At 28.9% G+C, this 23,326-nt stretch overlaps 1 protein-coding gene across 2 annotated transcripts in view; it reads left to right on the top strand.

Moving 5' to 3' along the window:
- LOC101234739 (uncharacterized) overlaps positions 1-23,326 on the top strand; it is a 77,134-nt gene that overhangs the window by 31,107 nt on the left and 22,701 nt on the right. For both annotated transcript variants that reach the window (XR_010637413.1, XM_065792441.1), the window contains exons 7-12: positions 2,826-2,909; positions 11,690-11,971; positions 14,936-15,085; positions 19,484-19,747; positions 20,271-20,509; positions 23,096-23,275. Coding sequence is in view for 1 of the 2 variants with exons in the window: in XM_065792441.1 (XP_065648513.1) it covers positions 2,826-2,909; positions 11,690-11,971; positions 14,936-15,085; positions 19,484-19,747; positions 20,271-20,509; positions 23,096-23,275 (1,199 nt within the window). In the remaining variant the exon portion in view is untranslated. The remainder of the gene's footprint in view (positions 1-2,825; positions 2,910-11,689; positions 11,972-14,935; positions 15,086-19,483; positions 19,748-20,270; positions 20,510-23,095; positions 23,276-23,326) is intronic.

Genomic DNA, 23,326 nt, shown 5'->3' with positions numbered 1-23,326 from the left:
CCCCCCACACAAAAAAAAAATTCAAAATTTGGTTGTGGATAGCTGTTTTTGGTAGCGGGTTTTGGCCTAAAAACAACAGCTATTACTTTTTTTCTGCAATTTGATCACATATAAGTTAGCATAAGCAACATGAAGTTTGATACTGTGAAAATTAGACATTTTTCATGATAAAATATTATGTTTATAATTGTTTATTATGAGGCTTTTTCCAAAAGAGATCATTCTGTAATGTTCAAAGAAACTGTTGAGTTTGAGTTAACCAGTAGTTGTTGTGATGAATCGCTTCAGGGGATTGCAGGACTCAGCTCAACCTGCTCTGAAATTAAAAGGCGACACAAAAGGCAAATTAAATCTGGTGAACACATATTTGTTCCACATGATATTCTCAAGAATCCAAATTTTATTTCCTGGAGTGTGAGGAATAACATTAGTAATGCTAATTTATTCGTACGTTTGATGATATCTGTTTGCAGAGGAGATGTTTCAAAGATATATCTAAGTTCCAGTTCAGCCCCTCATTATCAAGCATCAGTACTGCCCCATATCAGCAAACAAAAAAATGACAAATGGAATCCGTCTCCAAAAATGGTGGTATGTTGGGATGGAAAACTGATGCTACCCTGGACTCTAGAAACACCGATTATCGTCTACCTGTTTTAGTATCTGTCAACTTCTTGGTGCACCACCCCTTCCAAGTTCAACCACAAAATCTGATCTGAAACATGGTAACGCTGTCTCTGTTGCAACAAAAAATCTACTTGTAGATTGGAAATGTGACAAAAACATCGTAGGCATGGTCTTTGACACAACATCCTCGAATACAGGTTAGGCTTTAACAAAGCAATTATTTATTAAATTTAACTAACAAAATGATTATAAATTGTTGCAGATTCAGGAACCATTACTTCAAGTTCCACCAGTTAATAAAGCAAACTTTTACTAAGCTGAACTTCCTAGAGCAACTGTTACAAAAGAATCTAAACCTCAGAAGTTTAGCATGAAGCACCCTGAAGCTTTGCACAAAGCAAGATGGATGGCAAAACTTCTGTACACTATGAAAATAGTCCTATTGTCCAGAAAGATATATGAGCTGTCTCTCAATTCAAAAGTTGCAACCGAAAATCAAATCAAGAAATTAGGACCTTTCTGTGTGTTTGCTGTAAATGTCTACGTGCAATGGAGGATTAAATGCCCTCTTGCAGCTAATGCCCCAGTCAACAATTTGATTTTACTCAAGAAATTGAAACAGTTTGCATACCATGATTCTATAATTGCTGACAAGAAATAAAAGCTCTTAGCAGACATAGTTGGTATATAAATGAAGAGATTGTTCCATTGGCTCTATTCTCACAAATGATATCTGACAAAGACAAAGACAATATGAGGCTTCCGCTCCTCCAATTTTAAAGTGCTAGAAGTACTATGGATTGTTTAGGAGCATCCTTCAGAAACCCTAACCTGAAGCCAATTTCAGAGGAGATAAAGTCACTGAGTGATTTGATTGTCCCTGGATCAACAAGGTTTTTTCATATTGTGAATGCTCCCTATGAGTTTTTTCAAACACCAGCCAATAAATGGAAAAAAATGTCTTGAAATGAAGACAATTGTTCAAAATCTTCAAGTAGTCAAAGAAGCTTTTGAGATAAAAGTAAAGGTATGTCATGATTTCTTAGGTGTAACAAAAGATAAAGAAAGGTATCAAGATATACTCCAAGTGGTTGAAAGTTCACAAAAAAAAGTTCCGGATCAGTGCAAACTATCATCATGTTCTTAAGAGAAGTCAAAGTTCCTAGCACTAGATGATGATTGATGATTAAATACATAAATGAGGGTAAAATTTTTATAATAATTAATGAACATTGTGAACATGATATTACATAATTGGAAGAAAAATATTGCGTTTTTCATCCTTAAAGTTGTATTTTAGTCTAAAAAGATGTAAATTCAATAATTTAACGTAATATTCAATTTGATTGTGCTGGCTCAATTTTTTGAAAATCATAAAACTACATATATTTCCAGAGTATATATGATGAAACCCAGTTGCGAAATTCTGATACCCTATATATATATATATATATATATATATATATATATATATATATATATATATATATATATATATATATACATATACATATATATACATATATATATGTATATATATATATATATATATATATATATATATATATATATATATATATATATGCACATACATACATACATACATACATACATACATACATACATACATACATACATACATACATACATACATACATACATGCATACATACATACATACATAAATACATACATTCACACACACACACATATAAATAAAGTGGGCTACTGTTTTTGCTTATTATACAAACTAATATTTGGTACAAGCTAAAAGTAATATTAAATTTTTGACTGGAAATAGTTGCCAAAATAAATAGTAAAAAAAAGTTCTATAAATTTTGCACTTAATAGTACATTAATAATCATTTTTATAGTTTGTGCCAATTTTCCCTGGGTTGTGAGAAATTGGCACTCTTTTTTTTTTTTTTTTGTGGCTTAATATTTGCATACAAGTATTTGGTCACATCCTCAGAAATAAAAATAAATGTTCCAATGGTCCCCCTAAGCTCTGTTGAGATTATGGAAAATTATTAGTAATTATAAAAAAACTTATTGAAAAATTATTGATATTGTAAAAACTTATATAGCTCAAATTTTTATATAAGTTGAAATTTATTTAATTATTATTAATGATATTTATGTGAGTATAATATAAAAGGTTTTAATAAAATATAATATATAAAATAATTTTATCTTAAGCATTGATGATTTCAAATACTGATGATATGAAAGGAATCACATTTGTTACACCTGAGTTTAAAAACAAAGTTTCATTAAGAAAAGGTTTGATTTTATTATAGTTTAAAGCTCATATTTTTAAAGCTCATATTTTTAATTTTTTTTTTTTTTAATTAATATATATATATATATACATATATATATATATATATATATATACATATATATATATATATATATATATATATATATATATATATATATATATATATATATATATATATATATATATATATATATATATATATATATATATATATATATGTATATATGTATATATATATATATATATAATAGTGTCACCATTTTCTTTCCTTTTTTTAATCTTGTTTTTAATTATTAAAATTTAATTTTCCATCAAGTTAACTTGGAAACAAATTAATAGATTTGAATAAGTACCTTACAAATAATATACAAGTTAAAAAAAAAAACCCAGCTAAAATGTTGAAAAAATTGATAATAAATAATAAAAATTAATAAATAATATTTATTTATTAATTTTTTAAAATTTTAGCTACAACTGCCCCCAATGAGAAAGCAACAAGTTGATAAAATGTTTTTTTTCTATTCTCAATTAAATATATATTTATTGATAAATTTCAAATTTCATAGAAAAATCTCTTAGCCTCAAAAAATAATGACCATGTAAAGTTTGAACCCCCCTTAATTCGATTTAATTGGTTATAAATTATATATTCGAAGATCAGATTTAACTGTTTACATTGTTTATACAACTTACTTTTAAGTCAACATATAATAATTTTTTTTTTTTTTTTTATAATTCAACTCCCCAAGGCCGAGAAGGCCACTACAGATGAGGAGGCTACTTGTGGTTATAACCCTCTCTCAACTCTCTAATTCTGAAACACGAACCTTGATGAACAAGGCCGCTGCACGGAGAAACAAGTTGAGCGCGGTACTACCAGGGACATGGCGGGAATCAAACTCGGAACCTCTCGCTTATGAAGCGAGAGCATTTACTATATTAATACAAACTAGCTGTCCGGACCCGTAAAATACAGATTTTGGGAAGATTTTGGGAACCACCCACTATTTGTCTATTCAACACCAACTATTTCTATACTTATTAAATTCAATATTTTTTACATAAAAAAAATTATCTTAATATATAAATAAAAATAATTATAAGAGTATCTTATAAAAATAATTATAAGAGTATCTTTAACATAGACGACACTTGTATAACATTTTTTTGGGTTTTTTTTGGAAACTTGAGGCTATATAAACTTATATATAAAATATAAACTAATTGAGATTATATTCATTTAAAATGACACAGAAAAAAAACACAAAACAGGACACAGAACATAAACACAAAAAAAATAGTCAACTGTTCACATGTATGTTAACTGTTAGAATGTTATAAATTACAATTACTATTTATTATAATCTTTAAGCTCAGGTATCAAAAACTCTAGAAGATTACTGTTGCTCTAATTAAAAAACTATTTTGTGAATCATTCTCAATTGACATTAATATCAACATGCTAGAAATTAAAAAAATGTTTCGAGCCTAAAAGTGATCTGTAAGCTATTTCAAGTTAACTAATAGGAAAAACAGAAAGGGGTCACAAAACCTAGTTATGTCAAATATGTTAGCTCTATCTGTTTGATGTTTCTTATAGGGACTTTTTTGTAACAAACTCTTAAAAAAATCTTTCAATTAGGCTGTTTTTAATATTTTTAATATTAACATTTATCTCAATCTGCTACACCTTTGTATTTAACACAAAAAGTATACTAACTGATTTCAATGGACTTACTCGGGCTTTTGACATTATGACCACACACTTGTGTCATATAAACATTGTTGATAAGCAACAGCACTGTATGCTTTACAAGACACATTGGTAAAGATGTGTATTGACTAATTTTTAACTGTTGAAGTTGTTTGAAGATATCTCCCAATGTTTATCATTGGAAGATCTTTTAGTTCTTGAAACCATTGATCAACATTATATTCACAATCCTATCATGAATTTTATCATCCGACTCAATCCCACCAACCCACAATTCTTGTATAATTATTTTGGTTTGAATGATATATAATGATAAGAAACCCAACAGATCGAACAACATTGCCATTTTTTAAAACAAAAATTGTTTTGTATATACCATACAAAAGCTAAAGGGTCTGGATATTTTCAAAATCGAAGTAAAACTATCACAAAGTCTTTTTGAAGTTTTGGCCCTTGATAAATAAAATTTTAAAATGATTTACCATTGTATTTTGCAGATCTATCAAACACAATTCTAATTTTTGTAGTTGATTTATCAGGACAGAGAATTAAAAAAATGTGGTAAGTACCAACCATTTCCTAGGTTCTTTTTATCAACTTTCTCCAAGTATCCCATTTCTTGATACTTAATATTATTATATTCATTTCCGAGAATTTGGTTTTTCATTAAACATTTTTCTGTTTAATCCTATTGAATAATTATCCTCTAGCTGTTTATTTTCTTTTCATGGTAATTTTAGCTCATATTTTCCATTTTCTGTTTTTAGTGAACTGGTTACTATGTTAAGGGTGGTAGTATCATCTGGGCTTATTATTATTATTTTTTTAAATTGCATCTCTTCATCATCTTCAATTTCCCATAACTTTTTAATTGTGTTGTTTGCATTTTCTATTTTCTTTGTACTAGGTATTATTTTCATGTATGTTTGAAGAGATCCCTCAGTACTGTCAATACATATCCATTCAAGCGGTGTCAGCTGGGTTCACTAGTTCATTAAATCCTCTTTTTACTCCCTTAATTGCACAGTGCAACACAGCATAATCCACTTCAATTGGAATATCAGTTTTTGGTTTTTGTCCAACATTTGGGATTTAGATTTTTTTAGATGTTTTCAACTTTTTGATATGTTTGCTCAATTAACTGCTTTTAAGTTTTCAGTTACATTATTTATTGTAAAAGCTTTCCTTGTGATAATTGTTTTTCAATTTAATGATTCTAGCTGGAATTCCACCAGCATTGTTTCAAATGAATCATCAAAAGTTACCTTTTCTGTTTAAAGAATAACTGGCACTGTTCAAAGAGATATATAGTTCGTTATGAGTTTTGAATGTAATTGGATGTTTGACATATAAGAGCTTTCTGTTATTAATCCTTTTTTCTTGTGTTCTTCAGAATGTCTTTCGTCTAGACACTCCTTCTTTTGGACCAAATGATTGCAAGTATCAGTACAGCCATCATTCCCACTAATTCTTGTGTTTTTGTATTCTTTTAACAAATGATTAGAATTCAAACATCCGAAGCATAGTTTATTTTTCTCCCATCTTCAACATTTTGATTTTAAAATGTTTTGTATTCACATATTTTGTGATTAGTTTTGCACGCACCACATTTCCTTGTTTTTTCTTTAATTTATTTTCTTTTTATGGTCATTGTCACCAAAGTATGAATTTTTTTCAGATGGTTTGAAACCAGAGGGTTTTTTAAAACCATGTAGAGTTTCTGTTTTTGTAATCTGAAAATCTGCTTCTTCAACAATATTCCTTTTTAAAAGTTCAACATTTTTGTTGATTAATTTTTAAAAGTTCAACATTTTTGTTTGTTAATCTGTACTCATACACCCAACATTTGTATATGATTAACATTATCTCTGGAACTTTTTTTTTGCAGTTGATGGCATAACGTTCCATTACCAAGTTACTCTGTTCTATACGATTCTTTTAAGTTGGCTACTTTGACATCCAATATGTTCGCAAACTTTTCTACATCTTTTGGTTTGTTTTCCCTCATAGGTTTGAAGTTGTTCAATTAATCTTAGCACATGAGACCTTTCTCCTTGTTCTGCCTTATTTTCTTTTAAGTCTTTCTTTTGCAGCTTCATAAGTGAATGATGAATGTCCAACTCCTTTAATTGCTTTTAATGCGGCACCACAAATATTGGCATAACTGAAGTAATTTATATTCAGCTGTTGCTGCAGCTTGATCAATACAAGGGCGGAATGAACTTTTCCAATTTTCCTAATTTTTTTATTGCCATTAAACATTGATATCAAGATGTGTTTAGTTGTTTCTATAAGTTGTGTCCAAATTTTTTTATCTAAATCATTTGTTCCATTTTTTATTGTAGGCATTTTAAGTTAAGATTTTATTGAATCAATTTTACTTGATTAATTTTATCTTTTTCTTCATTATTATTTTCAAACTTGTGATTCAATTTTTGAGTGCTACACCATTGATTGTTGTTTTTCAACATTTTAGATTTTTTCTCAAGCTGTTTTTTTATTTCCATTCCACAATATCATTTGTTCACATATTTGATTGCTTCTGCAAATTTGTCATTTATTTTTTCAATTTCTTCATTGAGTTCACTCTCATTTCTTTTTGATCCCAGAAACTTGTATTTGTTTGACATCTTTGTAAAATTGTTACTCAGTTCGTGTATCTTGTTTTTACACATAAGTTCATTGTCTCCAAAATGTTGGATAATTTGATGTTTTGTTCAGGTAAATCAAGGATTTAAAATTGTTTTTTTCTGTTTAATGCTAATACTTCATTTTGGACGCTTGTCAAATGGTTAAAATCACTAAAATAAAATTAGACTTTTAATAGCAAATATAATTGATTTTTTAATAGTCACCCACTATACCCACTTTTTTTTTATTAAACCATAATTATGCTATTTAAATAGTTATGCCATAATTAAGGGATTTGAATGTCTGTTTATATGCCAATTGCCATGGTAGTTGAATTTGACGTAAATTAAATATTTCTTCTGCTTATTAAAGTAAATGTAATATTTCTTTGAATCAGCATCATTTTCTTTATCTACTTTTTATACATTTTGGATCTTGTGACACCTAACACACATATAAGTTCAATGCAATTCTTTTTTTCTGAAGAAATATTGATTTAAACTTTTTACATCCATATTAAACAACCTTTAATAATCTAAAAGTTAATCTAAATTATTCTTAGGATCTGCATTTATATCTGTCACCATTGCAAAGTGAGCCAGAATTGTCTAAAAATGGCAAAACTATTTATGGGTGAAATATAGACATATAATGCATATTTATAGGGATTTTTGGGGTCAAGGATGTTATTTTTGGGCTCGATTTTACGTTTAGAGTGGTCATGACCTCACAAGTGGTCATCTTAGGGGTTGTCAAGCTCACCTCTGGTCCACTGTGCTTTGGTGAGAACACTATGTCATTTAATTTAATCCCTAAATAACTTGGTCAGTTTTTCTGTCTCAGAGAGATTCTTAATCCATAGCAATAGGAAACTCTAAGAGATAGTCAAGGTGCAGTAAAATCAATTTGCATTTGATTAGTGGTTACCATTTTTTTATTTAAGTACTTTAGCAATCAGGTAAGAAATGTTGATTATAATCTGAGGAACCATGGAAACAAGAAACCCAAAATTTTTTTCATGACTAACTATACATTTTAAAAAAGAAATTTAAAGGATTAAAATTTTTTTGTAAAAAGACTGTTGCTTGAGATCTGTAGAACTTGTCTGCCTTGTCCATATGGTTCATACACCACTGATTTATTTACACTATTATTATTTGTTCTTTTTTTGTTGTTTTTGTTTTATATTTTTGTATAATTGCAGTGTTACATTATTTCATACAAGTTAAAAAAAAAACTTCACAACTCTAAATTGCAGGTATTGCTTACTAAATATTTTTTTACATTCTATCAAAAAAACTGGTAAAATACCATATTCTATTGCAAAAGTCTTTGTATAATACTCTAGCTTTAGCTTAACATACACATTAGTAATAGCTTCTTACATTGAAATTTCAACTCAAGCTATCAAGTATTACTGTTTATGATATTAATAATGTTTGGGAAATAAAAAATTAATTTATTTGTAATCATATTCAAAATGTTATTATTAAATCTTATTTAAACTTTTTAAATTTTCAAATTTTAGTTTGAAAAAAAATATAGCTTTGAGTGGTTTTTGTTTTGGATTGTGTTCGTTGCTTGTAGTCCATTCAGCTGTCAATTCGATTTTGAAGTGTAGTGATGGAGCCAAGTCATATTGCATTTACCCATTGTCACATACTGATGCCAAAAATTTGTCTTTGTTACGGTTGAACAGCTTCAGAGCACTGCAACTCATTGTTTTTGATCAACCAATCAGAATCATCAACTCATTGTTTTTAATCAATTGTGAGCTCACATGGCACCCTGTTTGCACAGAGCTTTTGCATGTCTAAATATTCATGCATGATATGTCAAACACACTCTTCACATATCTTCAGAGTCTTAGCTATCTCAATCAACTTAACTTTATAGTCATTTAAAATTATTTTGTCCACTGCAGATGATATTCGTCAAGCCAAGTTTTTTTTTTACTGTATTTCCCATCAAAAAATAATATTTATTAACAAATGAAATTTGTTTTTTTCCATTTTTTTAACATTAGCAAAAGTAGCTTCATTCAAACATATCTAACTCATGAAAGAATTGTATGCTTTCTGTCAAATTTATATGTTTTCTTTGAATTTGGTACTAAGTGAAAATAAGATGGAAAAAATAATCTATGCGCCATCTGTGTCAGTCCCAGCACATATCAGCTAAACTGTTACAAAGATTTTTTTATTCATCATTCTAAATAGTTTTATTTTTTGCTCAGTCTAAAAAATGTTGTTAATGTTGTTATTTCTCTTTTAAATATTAACAATTTTTGTAAAAAATTTTAAATTTAAAAAAAAAATAAGATAAAAATATTTTGATGTTATTTTCTTTATTGTTTGATGATTGAGCTGTCCATAAGTCTCCAATACAAAAAATGTAAAATAGTTTTATGAAATAATCTCCATTAAAAAAAGTCAAAACTATTAATCTTTATAAAAAGAAGGTAATTGCGACACTAAAACAACTCCAAACTATTTACAATTTGTAAAAATGTAATTTTTAATTAAAATAAAATGTAATTTAATATAATTTAGTATAATGTAGTTAATAGCATAGTTTAAATTTTCTTACTATATGAATCCTCTTAAGAAAGAAAATAAAAAGCTAACAATGTAGCTCAAAGGGTGCGTCCATAAGTTACATCACGCAACTTTGATCATTTTTGATTCTTAACCCCCCCTCCTCCCCTTGTAACAAATCTTCACTGACCTCTCCCCCCTAAAATTATTCAACAAGTTTGTACCCCTACCTTCGCTACCCCCCTTACATTTTTTGTTGTTGTTTTAAGTACGATAATATTTTTAGATGCTTCTAGTTATCTAATGAATGCATTTACATTTAATACATATAAATTTTTATTGTTATTATTTAGTACTTTAAATGTTTTTTGTGTCATTATTTGTAGGTGTGTACAAAATAATGACACAAAAAACTATCATTTGTTGGCAAAGTTTCACATAATAATAATCCATGAGTACATAAATTGACTAATATGACCATAGTCGCAGTGTAATTACCTACATCGACTGATTTAAATAAGTCTACATTAATCTACTAAAATTTAATTCAATTTAAAAAGTCAATCCAATTTAAGTTAAATTGGTATAGTGCAGTCGAGACAACTGAGTGATTATGATTTAAGCTAGGTGCTCTTTTAATCAATAGTTTTTGTAGATTTGAAACATAAAAAAAAATTGTTGTGTCACAAAATTGAATATCTCCCCATCCTCCTTCTTGTAACAAATTGTAATAAAACCACTAACAAATCCCCCCCTCCACCTTTTGCGTGGCGTAATTTGTGGATGGCCCCTAACCCAAGTAAATTATCAGTTAAACACAATGATTTTGCATATGGAAGCTAATGTTTTAGCTTCCATATAACAAGTATTGATTATCATTGTTATCAGATTAAAATGAGTAAAAAATTATTAACTCAAAAAAAAGTTTTAGAAATATTTTCCTCAAAATCTTGCATTGTCACAAATTGACATTTCAAAATTGACAATATAAACAGACTCAATCTATTGAAATAGAAGCGATCCATTGATGGAGAAATTAAAGCAATTCATCATTCAATATTTTATATTTACAATATCATTTCCTATATTTTTAAGTATTATCTCTAATATTTTTATTACAATCTCTTGTATTTTTATTATTATCTTTTGTATTTTTTAATTTTATTTCCTATTATATCTTTAATACGTGTTTCCGAAACAAAAAAAACACTAGCTCGCACATGCAAGTACATTATAGTTATTATCAGTGACTTTATTGCTTATTTTTGTACATATAATATCATGTAATTATACAAAATTATGTTTATAATTAAAAAATAATTGTTTAGTAGTTTATTAAAATATTTTATTCTCCTAATTTTTCATGTTTTTAACAAAAAAAATTTATTTTGTAATAACAATCATCAGTAAAATAGGAAATTTATAAGACTTAAAAACTACATACACTTTAAAAAACTACATACACATTAAAAAACTACAATTATGTTTTAAATTCTAGTCAGTATAAGTATTAGTATATCCAAAAGAATGCTTGCAACATACTTTCCACATAGAGTGCTTCTATATGCAACATACTTTCCACATAGAGTGCTTGCATATGCAACATACTTTCCACATAGAGTGTTTGCATATGCAACATACTTTCCACATAGAGTGTTTGAGTACACAACATTCAAATGTTGTGTTCATAAACTTTAATTTAAATAAACTTAAAGTTATTTTTTTCTTGAAAATACAATTGAAGTTTCTTGAATACGAACTTAAAATTAAAGTATTAATCAAAAATAAAATTTAAACTTTTTTTAAATATGATTTTCAAATTGGTTATAAATCAGTATAGTTTAATATTATTCGATAAGTTCATCATTGAATATGATTTTTAAAAGTTTGCTTTTAGGTGTTACTTTTTCATCTTTAATTCCCATACCAGAGAGTTGTCATGGAGAACGTATATGTGAGTTTGCAAAAGAAAAGGTAATCCCTGGTACAAAACTCTCTATTGATGGTGATATATCTAAAGGTGGACTACTTTTAAGAGCTCCATATCGAGGAAATGGATTTGAGATTGGAAAAAATGTTGTGCTTACTCAAGCAAGATTTTTAATAAAAGTAGCAGATAAATCAGAGATCACGATTGCTGGTATCATTGCGATAAAGAATCCTTCTTTGATATTTGAAGGTTTTATTGATTTTTTAAATTCAGATAAATAAATATAGTTTATATTTACTTATAGTTACTTATTCTTGATAAAACTAAAATTATTTCTAATACCCGATGATAATGTCATCATTATGATAATGATGATGATGATGGTGATGATAATGATGATGATGATGGTGATGATAATGATGATGATGATGGTGATGATAATGATGATGATGATGGTGATGGTAATGATGATTATGATGGTGATGATAATGATGATGATGATGATGACAATAATGATGATGACAATGGTGATGATAATGGTGAAAATAATGATGATGATGATGAAAATAATGATGATGATGGTGATGATAATAGTGAAAATAATGATGATGATGATGATGATGATAGTAATGAAAATGATGATGACCCAGACAGCGAGGATATAATGGTCTTACACTGGTTCTGTGTAGGCTATTGTGCTGGACCAACTGCGGCTGCGGATGTTAGCAAAGCTCCATTTTGCTCTAAAGATTTTTCATGGCAGTTATCCACCACAGGACAAGAACTGGCAGAACAGTGATTAGCCATTATTACACAGTACCATTTTGTAATTATTTAAACTAACTGGATGGTGCATGGTATTGTAAATGGAAGCATTTTAAAAATGAGAAAAAATGACTTTCAAAGTTTGACATAAAGACAAATCAAACACCTCTTTAAATATTTTATAAAAGAAATAAAAGATCAATACTTACATCATTAGTTAGACCTGACCTTGAATATTGAGCCCCATTAATGAATTTACATATACAGAAACATGTTATTATGATTGAACAACTCCAACATAGAGCAACTCACGTTCATAATTTAGAAGGTTTATCATGTGAAAACTTGCTGATAAACCTTTCTCTCCACATTGGAAAACAGAAGATAAGAGATGATGCAGTACAACTATGCAGGTTTATTAATAACTTAGTTGTAATAAATTGGTATAATGTTCCAATATTTATAGAAAATTTTATTACAAAAGGCAACAATAAATTATCGACAATAATCCAATAAAATCAAATAGTCAACATAATTTTTTCATTAAAAAGAATGTTGACTATTATATTTGGAACCATTTAATATCTTGTTTATAAATGGTTCCAAATGGAACCATTTATTTACAAGAAGTTGTAAGACTTAAACATGTTTAAAACACTCTACAATAAATATACTAAACTGACATCTACTGTTGTTATGCTATACTTTAATAACTGTGTTTTTAAGTAAATAATTCAGCAAACATATTTTTAAAAAATTATTGAATAATGATTAAAATGCTAGAAATAAAAAAAATCAACAATGAAATTATCTTGTTAAATACACTTATATATCCATATCGAGATATATAAACTTATATCTGGATATATAGTTCATATCTTTTGCTTCATATGTTAATAATACTTAAGTATCCACTTTTTGACTTCAACAATTTTGCATAACACAATAACATAGTTATACTATATTTATACATATATATTATTCCTATTCAACTATGAGAATATAAATGACAACACATTATTAATGCTAATTAACACTAACACACATTAATGCTAATGTATATGTTTTTATAAAGCTTTTTTACTTCGGTTGCCGTTGTTTTAAGTTTTAAGTTTCTTTAATCAGTTTAACTTGGTGGTAAACATTTAATTTAAACATTTAACCAATTAAATGAGTAATGTTTGATGTAAATAATTACACTTGAGATAAAAAGATTTGTAAGCAATGTTGATATAACATGATCATTATGTTATTTGTAATCTAACAACACGTTCATTACATTCAAACTTTATTTATTTAGTAAAATAATTAACTTGCAATAATTAACTTTAAAATAGTTTAGAAATTATTTTAAAGACATAAATTTCCTTTAATATAATATTAACTTTTAAAATTTATTTAGAAATTTTTATGCAAAATAGAATATAATAAAACAGAAAAGATTCTTGCTCTAACATATTTTTTCAAACAATAAAGTTCTTGGAATATAAATTTGTATGAAAAGTGAAAACTACTAACAAGATGGATGCGAAAATTTGCGCTGTAAATGCAAATGCTATAGCTGTAGTTTACATCAATGTTAATTTAAATTCTTCAAGGATGGGCCGGTATCAGTCTTACTTCAATTCAACATTCAACAATATCTGTTTCAGTAAATCTTTGTTGGAAAATTTTATTTAGGCTTGGCAATGGCCCTGTTTCAGCTTACCAGAACTGGCTATCTAAGAACAGAACTTTATCAGTTCTTTAATGAATTTGCTAACATTGACTAGCCATTATCGGACCAGTCTATCCTTGCAGTCTGGGGATGATGGTTATTATGATGATAATGACGATGATGATGATGATAATGATGATGACAATGGTGATGATGATTCACTTTGTTGGTTTTAAACCAGGAATTGAAAGCAAGCTTTTGTGGTATCACATCTTATCCCATCTTTTGTCTCACTTAGTTAAAGATCTTTATCTTATTTAAGCAATTTTATTAGTTGTCTCTTATGGTGAAGTAATTTTAAAAAATTATTGAAAATTTAATAGTTGTGGTAATGAAATTAGCTTTAGTGGAACTAGTAGAAAATTGTTAAGACTAGTAATGTGTCTCTGTGTTGTGGTCTGTGGTCTTTGTGTTGTAACAACCTTTGCTAAATATAGTGCTTAACTCTAGCCCAGCTGTTTCACAAGCAAACAAAGCAGCAATAATTTATATAAGTACTTTGTTTAATTAAAAATTCCACTGAAAATTCCCTAAGATCTGTCCACTATAGTCCTGGTTCATCATTAAATTTATATCTTGAAGGTGACCCCTATATAAAGAGGGTGTGTTTCCTCTACATAAATTTTCATCTAACTCATACCTTTTATAAATAAAAAGTTTCAAAGAATGATTTTGAAATCAATTTTTTACAAATTTTTCCTAAATATTTATCAAAGTTTTATTTTTACTAGCTTTGGTTAGTATGGGTTCTACTGGTGAGTTAATTATAACATTGCATTTGGTTGACACTTGGAAGAATCCATTTGGTTTTTCTTTTATTTCATTTACTAATGTTGTAATGACTGCTGCTTTACATTCAGAAGTGATGATTAATAAATTATGTAAGTAAAAAACATTAATCAAAATATTTAATAAAATTAAAAATAAAATTAATCTAATTCAAAAAGTATAATAAATATATATAATAATATATATATATCAACCCTCAGAATTAGGAAAAATGAGGTCGGCAATAATTTGCCGACCTCAATCTTTTTGAGGTCGGCATCAGGTCGGCAAAAATTATTTAATACAAAGGTCAAACCATAAAACAAAGAAACGAGGTCGGCAAAAAATTGCCGACCTCAAATACTTTCAGGTCGGCATTGCCGAATGCTGACCCTAATTGCAAGGGTTGATATATATATATATATATTTTTTTTTTTAAACATCTTCGCTTCCAACAAGGCTGCAAGCAGCCACTAATTAAAGTTGGAAGTTACTGTAAGAGAAAAGATGAAGATTGTAGAGCAAGATAACGATTGACGGACGATTTAAAAGATTGCAAATTATATGAATCAGGAAAGCAAGATGAAGGAAGCGAATTCCAAAGAGCTGATGTTCGAGGAAAAAAACTAGGCGAATAAGCGTTTTTGGAGCACTTAGGAACAGTCACAGAAAAAGGATGACACTTAATTGAATGACGAGTAACACGAGAATGAATTTTAGTAGATGGCACAAGAGACGTTAGCTCTTTCGAGCAGTGCCCATTATAGTATTTGTAGAAAAGAGAAAGAGAAGCAACATTACGACGATGTGATAATGGTTGAAGGTTGGCTGCAAGAGCAGGTCCAACTATGTTTACAATGCGTTTTTGCACCTTGTCTAAAAGAGAAAGGGCATCATTAGAAGATCCGCCCCAGATATGGCAACAGTATTCCATACAAGGCCGGATTTGAGATTTATAGAGGTAGAGAATAGAATCCAGAGTAAGAAAGTGGCGAGCTCGATAAAGAGATGCAACCTTAGCAGATGCTAATTTTGCAACCGATTTGATATATGGTTTCCAAGAAAGATTGGAAGTAAGAGTTAATCCTAGAAGATGAAGAGTAGGTGACTCGTCGAGTACATCACCGTTCATAAATATAGGAAGATCTAAATTATTGCGATAACGATTGGCTGAAAAAAATTGAGTTTTATCTGAATTAAAGTTCACCAGCCACTGTGAGCCCCATGCTGTAGCAGAAGTGAGATCCTTTTCAAGCTCAAATGCCCCCTCCAGGCAATCAGAGGGTGTTGGTTTCTTATCACGACAAGAATAAATAGTAGTATCATCAGCAAACAATGCCACCTTAGATGTGAGAATATCTGGAAGATCGTTAATGTAAATTAAAAAGAGTATAGGGCCAAGGATAGAACCTTGAGGAACCCCTGAAGTTACAGAATAAGAAGAAGAGTGTTGTCCATCGAGGACAACTTTTATGCTACGATTGGAAAGGAAGGGTTCAATGATCTTAAAGATGTTGCCGGATACACCATAAGAAGAAAGCTTATGGAGAAGACCAGCATGCCAAACTTTATCAAACGCTTTTGAAATGTCAAGAGCGATGGCCTTAACCTCTCCACCTTCATCTAATGCACGATAAAACCTGTCAGTTATTACTGTTAGCAAATCAGCTGTAGAACGAGAAGATCGAAATCCATATTGATGGTCAGAAAGTAAGTTATTAGATTCAAGATGAGAAATTAAGTGTTTGTTAATTAAAGATTCAAAAACCTTGCTTATGATAGGAAGAAGACTTATGGGACGGTAGTTAGATGAATCAGATCGCTCCCCAGAATTTTTGAAGATAGGGATAACAGATGCGGCTTTCCAGCAGGCTGGAAAACAAGACTCTGATAAGCACTTGTTGAATAGTTTTGAGAGTATAGACGACAGCTCTGGAGAACACTTCTGCAAGACAATAACAGGTATGTTGTCTGGGCCACAAGCTGTAGAAGAGTCTAGACAGGAAATCACTTTAGATACAGATGCTGAAGTGATATGAATGTCAAGCAATGAATCAACCTGTTTGTTGGCAATATCAGGTAGAACGCAATTAGTGGAATTAAGAGATGATATTGATGAAAAGTTTTTAGCAAACAGTTCGGCTTTGTCTTTAGGTTAGGTGACAAAGTCTGAACCATACAAGAGAGGTGGAATTATAGATTTGCTTTTATTATTGATATTATTAAAGATTCTCCAGAAGTTACGAGAGCCTAATTTTTGAGATGAGATATGAGATTTCATGACCTGAGAATAGCGGGTTTTGGCGTTAGACAAAACCTTTTTACAGTTGTTTCTAGCAGTAATAAACAGACGTCTGTTTTCTGGAGAATTGTTTTGCTGATAAATATGGAAGTAACGGTTTCGATTGGCAATCGCAGCAGCACAGTGTGAGGAAAACCATGGAGGAGAGTGAGGCTTGACCTGGAATCGTCGAGAGGGAATAAAAGATTCCATGCCAGCCTGAATCCACGAAGTTATATAAGAAGCACATTTGTCGACAGGAAGTTGAAAGATTTCTACCCAAGGGCCATCACGAAGAAAATCACGGAAAGAATCCCAGTCAGCTTTACTGTAGTTGTAAGAGGTTCGATAGTAGGGGTATTCAGGTGATGAAGAAGAATGAGATATTAGTTTTAAAGAGATCAAACTGTGATCAGAAGCACCTAAGGGTGAATGTGGAGAAACTGAGCACTGACTAGGATCAGAAACAAGACATAAGTCGAGTAGAGAAGGTAAATGATTAGGGTTGTCAGGAAAGCGAGTGGGAAAGTTGACTATTTGAGTTAGGGATTGAGAAAGGCAAAAGTTGTGGGCTTTAATGCCTGCAGAGTCACTGACACTAGAGCCAAGCCATTCAGAGTGGTGAGCATTAAAGTCACCGACAACAACTATATTAGCTGATGGATAAAGAGAGAGGGCTTGGTCAATATGATCAGAAATAACATCAAAAAGAGTACAGTCTTGAGATGAAGGAGATCGATATAGAACAAAGAGAAAGACAATAGAGTGAAGTGGTGCTAAACGAAAGCACATGAAAGAATAGTCTGTGGATTCAAACCTAGTTTCACGACAAACAGGTGAATTCTTACGAATGTAAATGCCCACGCCAAGCATGTGACTATTGGAGTCTTTACGAATCAGAGGAAGATAACCATCAACACTAAGATCACAAGATGAGACAGCCGAACTCAAATTAGTCTCACAAAGAGCAAGTAGGTCTGGTGAACTTTGCAAGAGATAAGACTCAACAGAAGAAAAGTTACTTCGAAGACCACGAATATTAGTGAATGATAGGTTTATAGAACTTGGTGATGATGATGGTTTTTTGTGTTTTATAGTTTTTGGTACTTTATTCATTTTTAAATTAGATTGAAGAACTTGACTCAAAGCATAGATAGTACTCAGAACACCGTTTAATAGCCCAAGCAATTGCCTCATTACTACTAATAAACCCTAAGCCGTAATAAAGGGCTCCAAATGTGGCCTCCGCAATGCACACCAAAAGTACAAACAGGGACACCATCCATGCGCAACATGGCACTGTTAATACTTTGATATTTTTCAGCTGTTGATGGAATCAGCCTCTCTGAGAGCTACCACAGAGTTCGGGAAACCTGACTACCAGCCGGCCTCAGAACCATAAAACTGAGTTTTAGAGCTGTACCCTCATAAGGAGATAATAGAATGAGTTGCCTAGTCATAAAAACAGTGACACAAGCAAACCCATGCATTGAGTCAAGAAGATCCAGCATTCAACATCCTAAACTGGAAACAATGTATTAAAAATACATCTGCGCCAGCCTAATAGATGAAGAAGGGGTGCGAGGCTGGTCAACAGATAGAATCTGTTTACCCCTTAAGTCTTTGCCTAGGAGGCCTTCTACAAGACAGTAGCTGGGTGCATTTAACATCTGCCCAAGATGAGTATTTTTATTGAGACACCATCTCTAGCCTTTACTCAACCAAGAGCCCCAAGGCAGGGGGTGGTTTAAATCGGAGTTGGCATCTCCTAGCCTTTGCCTAAAAAGGCGTATCCTACAAGGCAGCAGGACATGAAGCAGATTGTACTGGGTTACATGTTACCAGTAGCAGGATAACCTGATCTGACAACAGTATATATATATATATATATATATATATATATATATACATATATATATATATATATATATATATATATATATATATATATATATGCACAGATAGATTCATATAATAAATTTCAATTTTTAAGTAAAACTTTTATCAAAATGTAGATTTTTCTTTATGGTTTTATACTGTAAGAATATTTCTAATTTTACTTTTTTATTAATATAAAATTTTATAATTTTTATTTAAATTTAAAAATTAATTAAAATTTAGATGATTTTTTTGAAAAAAAACAACAATAAAAATAAACTATTTGTTAGTGACACAAATCAATTTATACATTAACAATGGTTTATTGAAAAGATGCAAAAATTTCTTTTAGACATGAAAGCAACAATGCACTTTGGAAAGTATGTAAATGAAATTAATCAGCAGAGAGATTTAGTTAGCAGTGAGATTACTAGTGATGTTATTATAAGTGTTCAGCCAATGATTCATCTTGATGATTATTTCTACGGTCAAATTCACACAATAAACATGGTGGATTTTGCTAAAGCATTCTATAGAGAAGTTGTTATGTTAAAAGTTATTAAAGATGTCAAATTTCCGGATGGATTAAAATATGGATACACTACAAATGTCAAAAGTTTGTGTTGCTTTATATTTGAAAATTTAATTAGATTTATTTTATATGCATTCCACAGAAACACTGTAAAAATTCTTGGAATCTTTTTTTTGCTGCTTTGCAATATTTTCATGTGATAATTATAGATTATTAAAATATTTACTTTACAGGTTCTAAAAACGATGTAAATTTAAAATTTAAACTTAAGCAATGAGACAACATATATTGTTCTACTAATCTAAATATACACCAATATTATCCATATCTATTAGCACATTTATTTAATTTCAAGTTTAAAAAAAAAATCTTTCTAAAAACACAAGCATAGGCATAGCCTTTAAATTCAGGTATAAAATTTGCAAATGTTACATCAGTAACCATGTCATGCACCATATACAATTACTGCTGTTACATACATAACTTTATAGAAAAGTCTGAATTCTGATTGGATGAACTTGGTTTTATAGTCAACAATTTTATAGTATACAATCAATCAGGTTATGTTTTTTTAGTTACAATCAGTCAGGTTATTTTTTACTTTTAGGTACACATATCAATCATTTAAATATAGATCTCACATCTGGATCAGGTTTAATGTTTTATGGGAAATTGAAGGTATTGTCAATGAACTTAATTTGCTTTATCAATGTCACAAATGCTGATGTGATTCTTACTGCAAACATGCCACCAATGCTGATTGGTCAAGATCTTGTTTATTTGCAAAGAAATCAAGATGACCAAGAAAACGGAGGAAAATTGGTAATTACATTAAATAATGAGGAGGTAATAATTATTTATTATTATATTATTTGTATTACATTAATAACAATAGAACTATTTATAATTATTATATTATTATTAAGAATGTCATATACAAAATTCTATTTATGCTTAAAAGTATGCTCTATCTGTATAACAACAGCTAGTCTGACAAGTTTTTTTATTTGAATTTGAACTAAAAAGTAAAAACTTTGCAAATTATTCTTATGAAAACATACATATTAAAAATTAGCTTACATTTAAACTATAGACAAACTTTTATTCTTTAATTAAATAATTTCTGAATATAAAATGGTAGCAATCAAGACTCATCAGTTGCCATGGCAACCCATCAACTGCCAGTAAATTCATAGTTAACATGTTAAAAATAAATCCATTTTTTTTTTAAATTGAAAGATTGTGTGCCCAAACCAAAACCTAAGTCAATGTAGCAGCACTCCTTGCATGTTCTCCCTATTTAAGTCAGTCGATGTACATACGCTCCCTGCATGTTCTTTCTATTTAAGTCAGTCTATGTATGTATTACTCTACTACACTAATACCTAAATAAATCAGTTGATAAAACAAAAATGAAAAAACAATTAAATAAAACAAATAAAATAATAAAGAATAAAGATTTGAAAAAAACAAAGATATTAAGTCTATTAAGTTTGTGTTTTTGCATTTTTTTTATTTTTTTTCAAAAAAACACTAAAATTTAATTAGTTTTTTCAATTATTTTAATGGTATTTACATAATTTATACTTAATTAAGTAAACATTAAACACAAAGAGCAGTTAAGAGCTGTTTTTTCCCATAATCGGTATTAGGGCCAGTTAGATTTTTCAATATATATAATATAGATATATAAATCATATATGAATAATTATGTCATCATCCTTATATTTTCAAATGGCAACTTTTAAACATAGTTTTAACATTTTTTTTTTTGTTATTTAATTGTTCTATATATAAATCTTAGACATGTTTATAGTTTGTAAGACTACCTGGTGGAAAATCATCTAGCTACTAACTAGCAACATTTGTTACAATAAAAATAACAGTTCAGTTTAATTAGACTAAGAGCTAGTTAGTGATAGTCAAATATTTTTAAACAAAATGTAAAGTGTATTTAAAAGTGGAATGAGTTAAAAAATAATTTATTTAAATTTATTAAAAATATCATGTATAGCATTAGATTTACATTCTGTTAGTTTTATAGGTTTGTTAATCTTATTATTGTAGTCTCTTAGCTTATGACCAAGATATGAGGTTTACAAGATATAAAAGAGGTTTAAATCATATGATTTTTTTTTGGTAATATGTTTTAGATAATGTCAGTTAATTACTGTTTGTAATGTTAATTGTGCAGTTTATATAATCTAAACGACAAAGTTATATGGCCTTAGTTAAGTTATTATAGTTTGAATTGCTGTAACATTAGGCTACTGTAGCCTGAAACTTTAACTGTTACTATAAATACTAAAATTCATAAACATAAAAAGAAGTATGTATGTGTGTTAATTTTTGCATTATATTATTTTATCTTTCAAAACTCAGAACTTAAAAGTTTAGTAAATAAAATATTTTACTTGCACTTACCTTCTTCTAAACTTCTAAACAAATATTTTATGAAGGAAATCACCTCATGACACCAATCTAAAAAATCATCTATATTAATTTTTTTATTTTTTAAGAATTTAAGAGTTTGCAGAGACATAAAAGTCATCATTATTTTTAGGATGAAATATTTGATTAGATAATTAACTACGAAGCGCAATTTTTTATTTCCCTAACCAATGTCACTTATTGGGCTTGAGCTGGTGTTGAACCTCAGACCTCTTGGTTCTGAGCCAGAACTCTAACCACTGCCCCAAAGGTGCAAAATATCAATAGAGACCAGCTATTGCTACTCATTTTAAAAATGGAAGTAAATCACATCCTGGAAACTTTATGCCTTGTCTATCACAAAAAACTAGTCATTTCTGAATAATCTTTGAATATAATTGTTTCACAAAAGTCTAAATTTTTATTGTATGATGACCTTGAGTGCACACTCCAAGAACCGGTTCTGAATCTAGTTGATAAATCCAATTTTTAGCATTGTTAAAAATTAAATCAAGAGTATTTTTTGAGTTTGTATTCTCTATTCTTTCTTAATTATCTTTTTTTTTTTTTTTTTTTCAAATCTGATGCTTTGGTTTCTAGATTTTAATTTTGTTAGCTGCTGTTGTTTCATTTAAGTTTTCTAATAAATCTTTCTCCAAGTTCTAAAGTTATCATTTTAGGATTATTTTTTACAAATCTTTAGGATAGGGGTATTATTTTTTTACAATGTGTGTATGACTTTCACTTTTATACCAATAAAAGTATATTCTAGTTTTGTAATATGTTATACAATTTAGTATATATATATATATATATATATATATATATATATATATATATATATATATATATATATATATATATATATATATATATATATATATATATATAAATATATATATATATATATATAAATATATATATATATATATATATATATATATATATATATATATATATATATATATATATATGATTTAGTGAAAACTGACAATATTTTAGTTTAAGGTGGAAATAAAAACTTATGTTGAATTGCTTGGAGTTGGAGCAAACGTTAACATACTTATAGATGATAAAGGAATTAAGTTTGTACTACATGGAAAAATATTTAACTTAGTCATGGGAAATGTAACAGTGTTTGCTCCATTAGAAAATGACAATTTGATTGCTTCTGTCTTTCAAGTAATTATTTGTTGTTGTTTTTATTAAATTAATTTTTTTTCTCCACGCACA

This window comes from Hydra vulgaris, chromosome 03, assembly GCF_038396675.1.
Source record: "Hydra vulgaris chromosome 03, alternate assembly HydraT2T_AEP".
NCBI lineage: Eukaryota > Metazoa > Cnidaria > Hydrozoa > Anthoathecata > Hydridae > Hydra > Hydra vulgaris.
Note: the sequence above shows the minus strand (reverse complement) of the source record. Positions and strands in the feature narration are given on the sequence as shown.